Here is a 12548-nt window from a genome sequence, read left to right as displayed (position 1 = left end):
GTGGGCTTAGCGTCGGGGACGAGTTCAATGGCGTGGTCCCAGGCTCTCCGCTCCGGTAGCGTGTCGAAGGACTCCTTGTTGAAGACGTCCTGAAACTCCTTAGCCCAGTCCGGGATCTCGGAGGGCGCAGGGGCGGAGTTCCTGGCGAAGGCTTCGGCCAGGCGCTGTGAGACAGTACTGCCAGCGCGTATCTCCTCCGAGGGGCGGAACGAGGTGTAGAAGATGCGGTCACCATCTTCAAGCTGACCATCGTCTTCATCGTCGTCGGAGTCCGGCATCAGATCAGGCAGGGCGGAGTTGTCACCGGAGACGGAATCGTCTCCGTCGTCAGGCCCAGAGAGGTCCATGGTGCAGACCGAGGGGAACGGGCCGGAGCGGAGTCGCTTCTGGAGCAGCCGGAGTCGCCGTAGCTCAGTCCGTTCAACGCGTTCTTCCTCGCGGCAAGTGGAGCAACCGCGGGGGGCACCGTGTCATCTTGACCTCCTTGGTTTCCCAATTGATTTCCGGGTTATGCTTCCGCAGCCAGGAGTACCCCAGAATAAGGTCTTGTTTACCAAGATGAGTGACGGCGAAGTTGAACACGCTCGGAATGGCCTTTGTAGCGTAAGACCAAGTCCGCGATCTGGTTGATGGAGCCGGCGTCGTTCGGAGTGCCATCAACGTTAAAGACCGGAATCGGTTGCGCCAGGGTGCGGACCGGAATGCCATTCCGAGCGACATAGTTCGTGTCAATAAAGTCGGAGGTGGCACCACAGTCAACCAGGCCAGAGAGCGAGAGCTTAAGCGCGCTGGTAGTGGACTCTAGCTCCAACGGGAGGTGGAGGGAGTTCACTCCAGGGGAAGCAGCGACAGTGTACTGCTTGGGCAGTTTCTTTTCCCAGGCAGTGAGGCGGCGAAGGACGATGACCGGAGTCGCGGGGCGAAGTCGGAGACGGAGTCGAAACGGGGGCGGGGGAGGGTATGTCTTTCGTTTCAGGCTCGTTGTAGGGCAAAGGAATTGATTCGTCATACAAACAAGCGAAACGATTTACGGACGCGAACGAGGGCACACCAGTCACTCGTCGCGGGGACAAAATCCTCTCCGGCCATTGACTCCGACTGTTTCCGGCAGCGCAGCTGTGTCCGAGTAGCGGGCGATCAACTCCGCTAACATCTCGTCACCGAGTTGTTGGATCACCTCGTCGAGGATGTCCATTGAGCGGACGTCTGCGGGGAGGGGGCAATCCCGGGCGAGATGGTTTGGGTCGCCGCACCTGAAGCAGGCGCGACGAGGGGCACCCCGAGCCCTAGTGCGATCCAACTCCATGGGGACGGGAGCTGGAGGCGCCGGAGCGGGGGCGCGGGCCACGGGTGGCACGACCGGAGCCACCAGGCGGAAAGGGGCCGGAGCCGGGATGCGGTTGACCGGAAACAGAGTCCGAATCAAACCGCCAGGCGTCTTGGGGGCGGCTGACTTGATCAGCTTGGCCCGGACCAGGGCCTCGTATTGACGGAAGGCCCGGGTGCGCCAGCTAAGGTAGTCCCGGAGGTCCGGGGGTCGTTCGAGGACGTGATTCCGTTGTTGATCAGGGGGTCAAGTCCGTGGCGGAACTTGGTCACCTTGACCAACGCGTCTTCGAATCCGGCGAGGTCCATCAGGTCCTCGAAGTCGTCGGTGTACTGGTAGACATCCTTTGTGCCCATGTGATAGGCGGAAGTCTCCAGTTTGGAGAGAGCATGATCTTGCTCATTCTCCTCGACGAACCGGAGTCGGAACTCGGAAACGAACGAGCCCCCAGGACGGAAACGGAAACGGGGCTTTGCTTCCGTGGCGCTCCGCCCATTGCTGAGCGGGTCCTTCTGCCATAAACGACATGGCATAGCGGACGGCCTTTTCCTCGCTCGCCTCTCCGTTGACCACGAAGGCCTCAGGGGCAAGGCGGGCGTAGGTGCGGACCGCATAGAGAAACGCGGCCGCGTTTCCGATCGCCGTTGAAGGTGAACGGAGGGTTTGGTCGCAAGACCAATTTTGAGGCGAGGTTGATGTCGCCAAAGAGGGCCTCGGAATCGCCCTGAACCGGAGTCGGAGTCGGAATCGACGTCTCCGGGGGTGGTGTTGTTTGGGGTCCGCCAGCAGTATTAGCGGCGGCAGCGGCAGCGGAAGCCTGGGTGGTGAGAAGAGTAAGGGCCTCAGTTAGGCGGTCGATTTTCGCCTCGAGTGCATCCAGCCGAGTGTCAGCATCAGGAGTAGCTCCGGAAGGCATGACAGGTGCGGGGATGACAGGAGTGACAGAGGAGGAGGGGACAAGTGGTAGGGGGGGTGACGAGGGCGGAACGGACTCGTATTCCGAGCCTGAGTCAGCGCCGAACCTAGCAATCTTGTCCGGTTGATCCCGTAGAGAGTTTCTTCTGCTGTAAGGGCAACCCCGGAGGCCTGAGATCAAGGTCCTAGCAGGGGAGGATCCAAAGAGTGAATAGAAGTAAGCAAATACAAGTGAGGCTGACCTAGCAGGGGAGGATCCAAAGAGAAGAAACTCTAAGGGTCCGCCTGCTAGGTAGCGGAACTATATACTGCGCTCTTGACGCGCCAAGGTTGATCGTTGCTCCGTGCAGTATGCCTGCGCCATGTCGCAGGCCAGGTCCCAGGGGGATCGCCAGGCGGGGGCGGCGATGCGCCTGACGGAGGCGGTGATGCGATCACCGGAGTCGGAGCCGGAGTCGGACCGGAATCGGAATCGTCTCCGAGGGGCCGAAAGGGAGGTTCCCCTGACATATACTCATTAGGAAGTCTAGACATTATGGACGAACATCGACACCAAGCAGGCCCTCACAGGACTTTCTTTTCCATTAAAAAATGAATTCAATATGAATATTTTAATACTTCTTTTCATAGAGAAGAAACATCATATATCTGAATTAGAATAATTGGTTGTTTTTCAAAGATATTTCACTTGTATGAAAGGAACCTCTTTCAGAGAAAACTGAATTGTCAATTGAAAATTCATTGTCAAACCATGGGTTCAAGAAAGCTTTTTCTTTGCCTTTTAAACCTTTTATTGTGGCCCTGGTTGATAAGATAAGACAAGGAGGAGAGAAGATGGACGATAAGATGGTGACTGGATTATCAGATGTCGATGCTGATGTTGATTGACAGCGTGGAGTTGGACATGAGGCAAACAGCACATTAAAGCATGGCTAAAGTATGATGTCATTACCTCTTATATTAGGTATGGTAAACACATGGTAGTAGTGTATATAAGTAGAGTAGATTTCGTCTTATACCCCAGTCTTTAAATTGCATCATCTTTACAATATCTTTTCATGGTGCTTCTTGCTAGCCTAACTGGCATCCTCTCAATTAGTGTTGTTTGTGCCATTCATCTTTTCAATACAGATTTGTAGACCTGTTTCTTTATAGCACAAAGAACATTTTTTTTCCCTAAAGAGGATGTGTTTATATTCATGTTTTCATGTCAATGAAAAATAACATCTTTATTTTTTTTGCAGAAAGGACATCATTTGTTTCCCCTTTCATACAAGAACAAACAGCATCTTTCTGAAAAAGTCAGAAAGATGATGTTTCCTTACCCCTTTCATGCGATCAAAAAGCACACCTTTCTCTTTTTCTTGAAAGATGTTATTTCTGTCTGCTAGTAAAAGTGTATATAAAGATGACCCTTCTGAAAATGGTAGAAATATGTTCTTTTGTACAATAAATAAACATGAATATAAATAGCTTATTTATAAAATGAGTAAAAATATCTTCTTTATATTATATACAAAGGGGTAGTGAAAGCCATATGGAAAGTCAGCTTTCCAATAACTTTTCTATCTCTGCCCAAGATATTCTTTTTGGTCTTACAGAAAGCTTGATAAAGAATAGTCATTTATAAAACAATTAATATATCATATTTCTTGTCTCGGGAATGTGCATCTATGTACATTCAATATATGTTTAAAAGGGGAAAGGAAATTTTCAATTTCCTGTCTGCCTACTACATAGCACCTGCAAATGGCTAGGAATTCATTGACTTGCAATGATTTGATGCCGGACTGTCACAAAACAGCTTTTTGTTGCAATTATCTGATTGTTGGGCATGTTATAATTTGTTTAAAACAATGAAGATTCTACCATATCAAACAGCAAGTATAGTAAGTATGTGCAATAACAATTCAAATGATGCATGTGCAATATATTCTTCATGAAAATATGTATAGATCGTATTCTTTTGCAAGGCTGGCTCAAGACATGTCACCGTTCCTGGTAAGGAGTAACTTGCTAGTAATTGTTACCTTGTCTTGATCTTGAGGTTATATACATTTGAGCTTTTATTTGATCATTTATAATTACTACTTACATACTATCGTGGCCTAGAAAGATTATAAGTGTGGACAAACATTTGAATATGAAGGAAACATAAGTGGATTACATAGTTAAGTTTCACTAACAATCTCATGTAGAGCGAAAGGGAACCCCTTGCACTGGAATCATGATATCGAAGTCCATTGGCACTGGCATCTCCTCAACAACGCATCTATCATTCATGATAGCTCAGCAATGGAGCAATAATACCGATCCCTGCCTCTCGACGCCTCTTCCCGCATGCGGACCACCACACCTCGGCCACTGCCACCGTCGCCATCCTGTGTCTGTGTCTCCATCGCCCCCCAAACTCCCTGCTTCTCCTCCCGGTCTGCTCCACCGAAGGTCAGCCCAATTAACCAAATCTCCGCCCGCTGCGCATGCTTTTCTTCAGGCTCTCCGTTGCCTGCCCGGAGGACAATGACGCACTCAACGCCGCGCACACCGAAGAAGCGGTCGTTCCACACATGCATTGTCGTGGCCACGCGCCGCAACATCTGCCACGCCCGTCCGCCGGTATCCGTCCGATTTGTGTGCAGCGCGGCGGGCAGCGGGAAGGGCGGAACGGCCGAGTCGGGGCGGCACGTCGCGTCGAGTTCCTGGAAGGAGTTTAGTTGAGGTAAGGCAATTAAGCAAGTATACCTCGATGAACCGAGTCCAATCTTCCTTCCTTATATCCCGCTGCTCGAGGGCTGGCGAGGCCACAAACGGTAGCCCACTGGCGTAGGACTGTGGCTGGCCTTTCGGATCCGCATCCGCGTGATTTTCACCGCTCACTTGAAGCTCCACGACCTTCAACCTCGAAAACGGCACCTTGTCAATGCCCTCGGACCGTGTTTTCGCCTGCGCGAGCGGCTGGCTAACAACGGGTTGGTTCTCCTGAAATACCTCTGTGCGCCGATGGTACCGCACGCTGCGCCCTCGTGAGGGCACCGACGATGCCGCCTGGGGAACGCCCATCACGTGGGCCGGGCCGGCATAATCGGGCACGTCCGCATACATATAGGGCGACCGGCCCGGCCGCGGCGGGTCGTCGGCCTGTGCCTGCGCTCGCGAAAGCGCTTCGTTGCTCGGGGTGGCGGGGATAGCGCGGTTGTGCCACGGCCTACCTTTGTCGCTCGGGTGCTTTTCGATGTCCGATTCCGGGTTGGCGCGGGCCTGACGCGCGTCATGGTCGCCCAAGTGCTGGAATTTGAGCAGCGCGGAGACCAACGATGCGAGCCCGAGGGAAAGGACGACACAGAAAGCGACGGCGGTGCCCAGCGCCAGCTGGTCATGTGGTGCCTGTGGCGATGATGGACGGGCAGTCGTGTACATCTGCCACACGAAGATCGTGATGCTGGTGAGGAAGAGTAGGACGGACCAGGCGAACCAGACGGCGGGCAGCGCGAGGACGACCCATGTGTTCCAGATCTGCGACGGGTGGCTTTGCCGAGCTTCCTAATTCGACAAAGCGTCAGTAAAAGGAAAGGAAAGGCATGCATAGGATGGGGCACCTCAGCAAGTTTGGCAGCATTCCGTATCGCACGGAGCGGTCCCCCGCCAAAGTGAACGATGTACAGCGAGGAGAGGCAAATGCTGAATAGCGCACAGAGCAGTGAAAGGACGGCGATCGTGCGGGAAACGTGGTCGATCGAGGAAGATATTTGGAAGAGGGACAGGGTTGTGCTGCCATGGTTCGTCTTAACAGTTGATTTGCACAGTGGAGGGAAACTTACGAGAGGAACAAGGCCGAAACGACGGTTTGTGCCTTCCATTCTCTTAGCAGCCCGTCGAGCAACGCGTCCCAGCCATAGCGCAAGTTGACGAGATGGGGGACCGTGGCGATGTCGCGCACGGACAAGAGAATCGGGATGTCCCGTGCAGAAAAGTTGGAATCCTCGAAGAGCGACGCCACTCGGCCAAAGTAGAGGTGCGGTAGTCGGAGGAGAAGCAGGTGCAAACATAACTGGTGAGGAAGAGCCACCAACAGGAGGGAGACGGCGGACAGCAATGCCGTCCACACTTGATGGAGGCGGGAAATTTTTGCGGAGGGAGCAGAGGTGTCGCTGCTAGAGGTAGAGCCGTGATACAGAGGGAGGATTTCCCTCGTATTTTCGGTGCGGAAACGCAGTCGGAATGGATTGCGGGCGATAAACGGCTCCCGCTCCGACTGGCCGGCAGCTGCATTCGCATTTTCATAAGGATAGCCATAGTAATAATACGGATGGGAGGCATAAGGGTCATATGCATATGTGGGTTGGTGGCCAAACCGACCGAATCGCGAAGCGTGCGAGACACGGGAAGACGATGGGCCTCGTGCAAAGGGGGAAGAATCGGTTCGTGTGCGGAATGGGAAGGGGCGGCGGCCTTTTTGGTGCGGCTTTTGGTGGGTAGAGCCTGATGGAGAGCGAGAGCGAGCCTGAGCGCGAGAAGGTGAACGTGACCGTGATGCAGCGCTACGAGGGAAGTTGCTCGGTCCTGCTGCATAGGGCGAATGAACTGTCAACGGGCGCGAGCGCAAGAGGGCTTCGGGTCGATGAGAATTGCCAGGGCCTCGACCACGGCCGGATCTCAACGCGTCGGGTGTCGGAGTCAGAGCCTTTGAGCTGAATGACGCGTAGTCCGAGCCAGGAGCACTGGATGCTCTCGGTCGGGTGGCTTTTGTCGTCAGCCCAGTGAGCGAGATGGACCAAGTTTTCGTACCCGGTTGCCAACCACCTTCCCGCACGTTTTTATGCTCTCCGACACCATCTTGTCCGCCCTCTTGAGGAACGAGGTCTAGAATGACTATTAGTTGAGGCTACTCACGGCCTCCACCGAGCGCGCCACTCGCCTGAGCACCCCTCTCTATTCCGCGCATCCGAGTACTTGTCGAGCTCCGAGTCTTCGCCAGCCATCGAAAGGTCTCGTCGTCCGCCCTCGCTCATACCCTTCAAAGGCTGTGGATGTGGGTGCAGAGGAAAAGAAGTGTGGGGTCGCCACAGACGACAAGCGTGCGGCGATTGGCAGGACTCCCACCGGCGCGCTTACGGCCTCGTTTTGCCATGCGTATCATGATGCTTGGCGGCCTCGTGGCTGACAGGCGCTTGTTTGAGACCCTGCACAGGGTCGGAGCTTGGAAACAGTGTGGTGAGCACTCGACAGAAACGAAGAGGACGTCACGATGAGTTTTCTTGCTTGATTTTTTTGTCTCGGCCGAAGACGAACGACAAATCATACCTACGTCATCGCGGATCCGCGGAATCAAAGTAATTTTTCCACTCGCCCAACGTTTATGACACTTTGGTCCGGCACAAGATCGCCGGCAGCCATATCTTCTCCTCTCATTAGACCAATGGAGCCTGCTATCTTGACTCTCGAGGATCCTGGGAATGTTCATGACTTCTGGGAGGAGCACATCCACTTTGCAGGACTTCCAGCCAGTACCAAAGCACCCGATAGGTTGCAGTCAAGACCCACGGGAAATTCAAATTTTTCTTTTCCCTTTGAAACATGTATTGAATTTACATGTTTAGATACATGTTTCTATATTATTGAAGAGGGTATTTGTAAACAATGTGACACTAGTGTGACAGTCAGCCAAAGTGTGACATCTCTGCCATCTAAAAATAGTAGATATTGAAGGGAATGTAAGGGCAACCCTGGAGACTCCGACGAAAGCCTAGCAGGGGAGGATCCAAAGAGAAGAAACTCTAAGGGTCCGCCTGCTAGGGCGCCAACTATATACTGGTCGTCCGTAACTGCGACGTAGAGCGCAAAAGGCCTGAGCGGCGTCGCAGGCTCTGTCCCAAGGTGATCATTGGGAGGGTCTTGACGGATCGGTGATGGTGCGGGCGAAGGAGGCCGTGGACGATGGTCGGGGTGGGTCGGAGCGTCCGAGGGGGCGCCGGTCGGATGTGCCTCGGATGTGCTCGGACGGTCCGAAGGAGGCCAAAGCAGGGGTTCCCCTGACAGGGAAACTCTTTTGGGCCTCACCTAGGACTACTATTAGTAGTATTTAGCCTTGAAAAACATATGCAAATTATGTGGCGTTGACAAGCCTGGCTCGTCACAAGTCACAGTTTGTCACAGTTTGATTTTCCTATTTTAGTTTCCACTTTCTTTTCTAGTTGCCATTTCCTACCTTAGTTCCTTCCCTATCTTTCCTGACTTTGTTGCTCATTTTTCCATTTGATTTGAGTTTCTATTTCATCATCCATACAGAAGCGCTAACACAGGATCCAACTGGGCCAAAAGACCACTATGACCAGATGCTGGTCATATGCGCTTCCACTATATATAGCTGGTACACACATTTTACATGCATGTAACATAGCCCTTATTTATCTAGTCTATAAAAGCCTGTCTATAGTTAGTAGTTAGCATCATATCATATCCTTTCCCCCAGAGCGGCTTCCCCCCCCCGCTTTCCCTTCTGAGTTTGAGTTCTCTCTTGAGTTCTTGGTGTTGAGTTTCCTGAGGAGTTTGTTAGCTCTGAAGGCACCTGCACACTTAGTCCTTGTTTGTCATTTGGCAAGCAAGCACATCAGCGTGAGGCACAATTGGGCTGCTTATCCTGAAGTGTTTATAAAACCTAAAAACCGGTTTATATAAACAGGGTTTTGGGAAGATTTTTTTACAAACTGTTTGTTAATGCTAATTTCTTTTCAAAATAAAACCAAGCCCTAGGGGAGACAGAACAGGTATTTAAAAGCTGACCTTTCACCTGGCTTTCAATACCCCTTTCTGTGAGATATAAAAGATATATTTTACTCTTGTCATAAATGAGCTGTTGATATTCAGGTTTGTTGGTCATATAAAAGGATATATTTCTGTCCTTTCAAGAAAGGTCTTCTTTCTATCAGAGAAGTGAATTTAAAATTTCTTGTTATCACTGCAATCTCCACTTGAAGTTATTCTGATTACAGACAGTAATCTAGGCTTATACTCTCCCAGTTGGGTAACTTTAAGATTTGTAAATATATTAATAAGTTTATTTAATGCATTTGCATTTTGTTCATCTTGTCTTATTGCTGATTGTAAAGATATTAAAAAAATCATCTTCTACAAAGATTCTGCATACATTAGCTAAATCATCTACCTTGGAATTAGGATCAAAGGTTTGTTCATATTCAGTACTGAATAGAAGTGAATTTTGTGATTGTTCTTTGTGTGTGAGACTTAATGTATCAACAATGTCACAGAGAGAGGATTCCATTTATCATCAATACATATTACTAGAAGTTTTTGAGCTATATTAATACATTTCCACGATAATCACATCTCAGTATTTTCCTATCATATAGGCATGCATCACAACCACAAGTGTCAGGGGAACCCCTACTTCGGCCTCCTTTGGACCATCTGAGCACATCCGAGGTGCATCTGACTGGTGCCCCCTTGGATGCTCATTGCTCTGACCCAGCCTGACCATGGTCCACAGCACCTATGGCTAATACCCTCTAGTTAAAGAAATAGAGTAGGGTACTATCTCCCTCTAACTAGAGGGGGTTAAGCCAGTGGCAGGCACCCCCGCTAAATTTGGCTACCAAGGCTGGTCTTTGGTAGCGGGGAAAGAGCCCCGGAGGCTGCCATCACGCCTTCCGGCTGCCTCCCTGCCCCCGCCCACTGTGCGCACTGCCCCGCCCCCAGGGCCTCGGTGTCGTCGTCACGATCATGACTTATGTCACCAATCATTGATTGACGTTGCCGATCGCCGCCCGCTATCATTGGCCACGGAGTTTGTTGCCCACCACTGTCAGACACCTTGCCGCCACTGTCAAGGAGTCCGCTGTCATCGTCCTCGACGTTGCCCTTTGATCTCAGCTTTCCAGGCTAGAATTGAACAAATTGTTACAGTATATAACTTATATTTCATGGAGACATGAGACCATAAAGGCATTTGTAGTTTCACTTCTATATCAATTTTTAGTCCAGCTATTTTGAAATTATATTTTTTGCAGACTTAATCATTATTTTAACTTCCCCCTTAATAAGGGGTTAGGGCAAACACTCAACTATTATTATTACATTCCATAGGTCATGCCATACTGTATTAGAGATGCACACTGGGGTTTCTGCCAAAAAACGGGCCCCGAAGCAGGATTTATATAGCATAAATACTGGTACAAATAGCGGTCACTGATAATGAATTTGATTAATGAAAAATAAAGGGGTCCAAAAGTGGACCCGATATGTCAGAAATCAAGACGCCTTTCGGGCCCTCGGATCGGACATGTATCTGGGCACCCCGCTTTAGGCGCCGGATTTGTGGATGATTAATGCACTTAATTTGTCCCAAGATACGGAACAAATTGTGGTGCCGTTTTCTGGACCCGATTTTCCGCCAATCGGGACCAGATTTAAGGGCCAAAATATATCAGAAATCAGGAGTACAATAATGGTCCCAAAAGTGACCCGTATTTGTGAGATATAGAGGACATTTATTCTAATCGGCCATCCATCGGCCATCCTACTTTGCAACTATAGGCCATCCTAGCCCGACAATGATTCCTTCAATTGTGCATCTGATCTCATCGATCGTGCCGCAGAGAGACTGGATGAAATATTCTTGATGTTTCTTGTTGCAGAATGTGCAACGAATACGCCCCGGCCATGCACGACATTGGAGATCGAAGTAGTCGTGAAGAACGCGCTCTGAGAAGGTCAGTAAACATGGCCAAAATGGTACAACTACGTACCACAATGGATTCGTTCCGGCACACGAAACGCCATGATCGGCTGGCAGCCGTTGCCTGCACACTGGTGGCGGTGTTGCAGTAAACGGCGCCGGGCATCGTTGGACTGCCCGATCTTGTACATATGTTATATCCGTGCCGACTCCGGCATCCGATTCCGATATCGACTCCGGTATTTGGTTTTTACGCAATGAAGATTTACTGAGCGTTTCCAATTACCCCGACTTATGATCTATGCAATCATCTATGCCTTGTTCCTCGTATGCAACTCCTCTTCTACTTTACTTGACTTTGTTCTAATCTTGTTACTTACTTTGTTGTACCTTATTCCGTTTCCGTTACTTCTCGTACTATAAATACTTTGATGTATTATCACGTACTTCAGTTTGTAAATTAACGTTGCTGGTCTCTATCTCCCAGCGTCGTCTCGACTCCGCTCTTCTCCTCTTGTCTTGTCTTGGTCAACTGGAAGCCCCGGTCACCCAAACATCCTTCTGTGGTGTTCCGCCCCAAGTGCTCTACGACTTCGATTCCGTCTCCGACTTCGACTCCGTCTCCGTCTCCGTCCCTTTGGTCGACACGGCACTTAACAACATATCCGGGTGGGTGACTGTGGGGAACGGCTGCCCAGGGATGAGCAGTATGTAGACGTCGCCGGGTCCTTCCAACGCATGCTGGCGCTGATATGCGCGTTGGTGAAGGACCTGTAGCCGGATCAAGTGACGCGCTTGTGTTTTCGCGGCGCGGAGATGGACGGCGCGAACGTTTGTGGCCATGAGTGGTGTGTGTGTGTCCAGCTGATGGAGCCGTCACCGTCGATGGGGGCGGTCACTCGTCGATGGGAGCGGTCACTCGTCGATGGGAGCGGTCACTCGTCGATGGGTGGACATCGTTAGTAGGGAAGGGGCTTTGTACCAGAAGGAAGTTAAATAATAGGGAAATAACCGAGTTTGCTGTAAAGAGTGTCCAATTGAAGAGTGATTTAGGGGAAGGGAACGATGGGAAGGGAAATAAGAGAGCTGTAGACTAACTTCGGGATAGATTAAGGACAACACATCGTCCCTCCGAGAAGGAATATCGGGCGTAGTGCGATAAGACAGCCGTTATTGGCACCTGGTCGGGATTTCCGACTTGCAATCTGGATAAATATGTTTGTGCAGGGAAATAACCCCATTATCGTTCGAATGGATCCCGTAAATGAGACGGTAAGGGTATCTGACGATGAATGGCCAACGTGATAACACCTCCCTTGCTCATTATTTTGTCGATACTACCAGGAATCGCTCTGGTGGAATTGGGTGGGTAGTAGAATACAAGGCTGTTGCCGACATGTACATCCGCGCGTGAATAATTCACTCCATTATATTTATAATGTGCACATGCCCCATCTCTATCACGCGGAGGGGAGTCGGACGGAGGGTTGTAGGACGGAAACGTCATATCGAATAGCTGTTTGAGCTCGCGAATTACTGGAGGGCAATCTGGCCGCCGAAGCCACCGACGTAGATAGGCACCACGCATGAAAGACTTGGTGAGCGTGGCTTCTA

At 50.7% G+C, this 12548-nt stretch overlaps 1 protein-coding gene across 1 annotated transcript; it reads right to left on the bottom strand.

The window, feature by feature from the left end:
* Positions 1-4521: 4521 nt before the first annotated feature.
* On the bottom strand, positions 4522-7308 carry MIND_01232100 (Ankyrin repeat-containing protein; the record flags this gene model as incomplete). Its single annotated transcript, XM_037368819.1, has 6 exons — positions 7158-7308; positions 7028-7102; positions 6061-6982; positions 5839-6010; positions 4985-5782; positions 4522-4941 (listed from the first exon to the last, which is right to left on the bottom strand). Exons 1-6 carry the CDS (start codon positions 7249-7251, stop codon positions 4522-4524), a joined length of 2481 nt encoding a protein of 826 aa, XP_037214787.1. The 5' UTR covers positions 7252-7308.
* Between the last annotated feature and the right edge of the window lie 5240 nt (positions 7309-12548).

This window comes from Mycena indigotica, assembly GCF_014461135.1.
Source record: "Mycena indigotica strain 171206Taipei chromosome Unknown Mind.scaff0012, whole genome shotgun sequence".
NCBI lineage: Eukaryota > Fungi > Basidiomycota > Agaricomycetes > Agaricales > Mycenaceae > Mycena > Mycena indigotica.
Note: the sequence above shows the minus strand (reverse complement) of the source record. Positions and strands in the feature narration are given on the sequence as shown.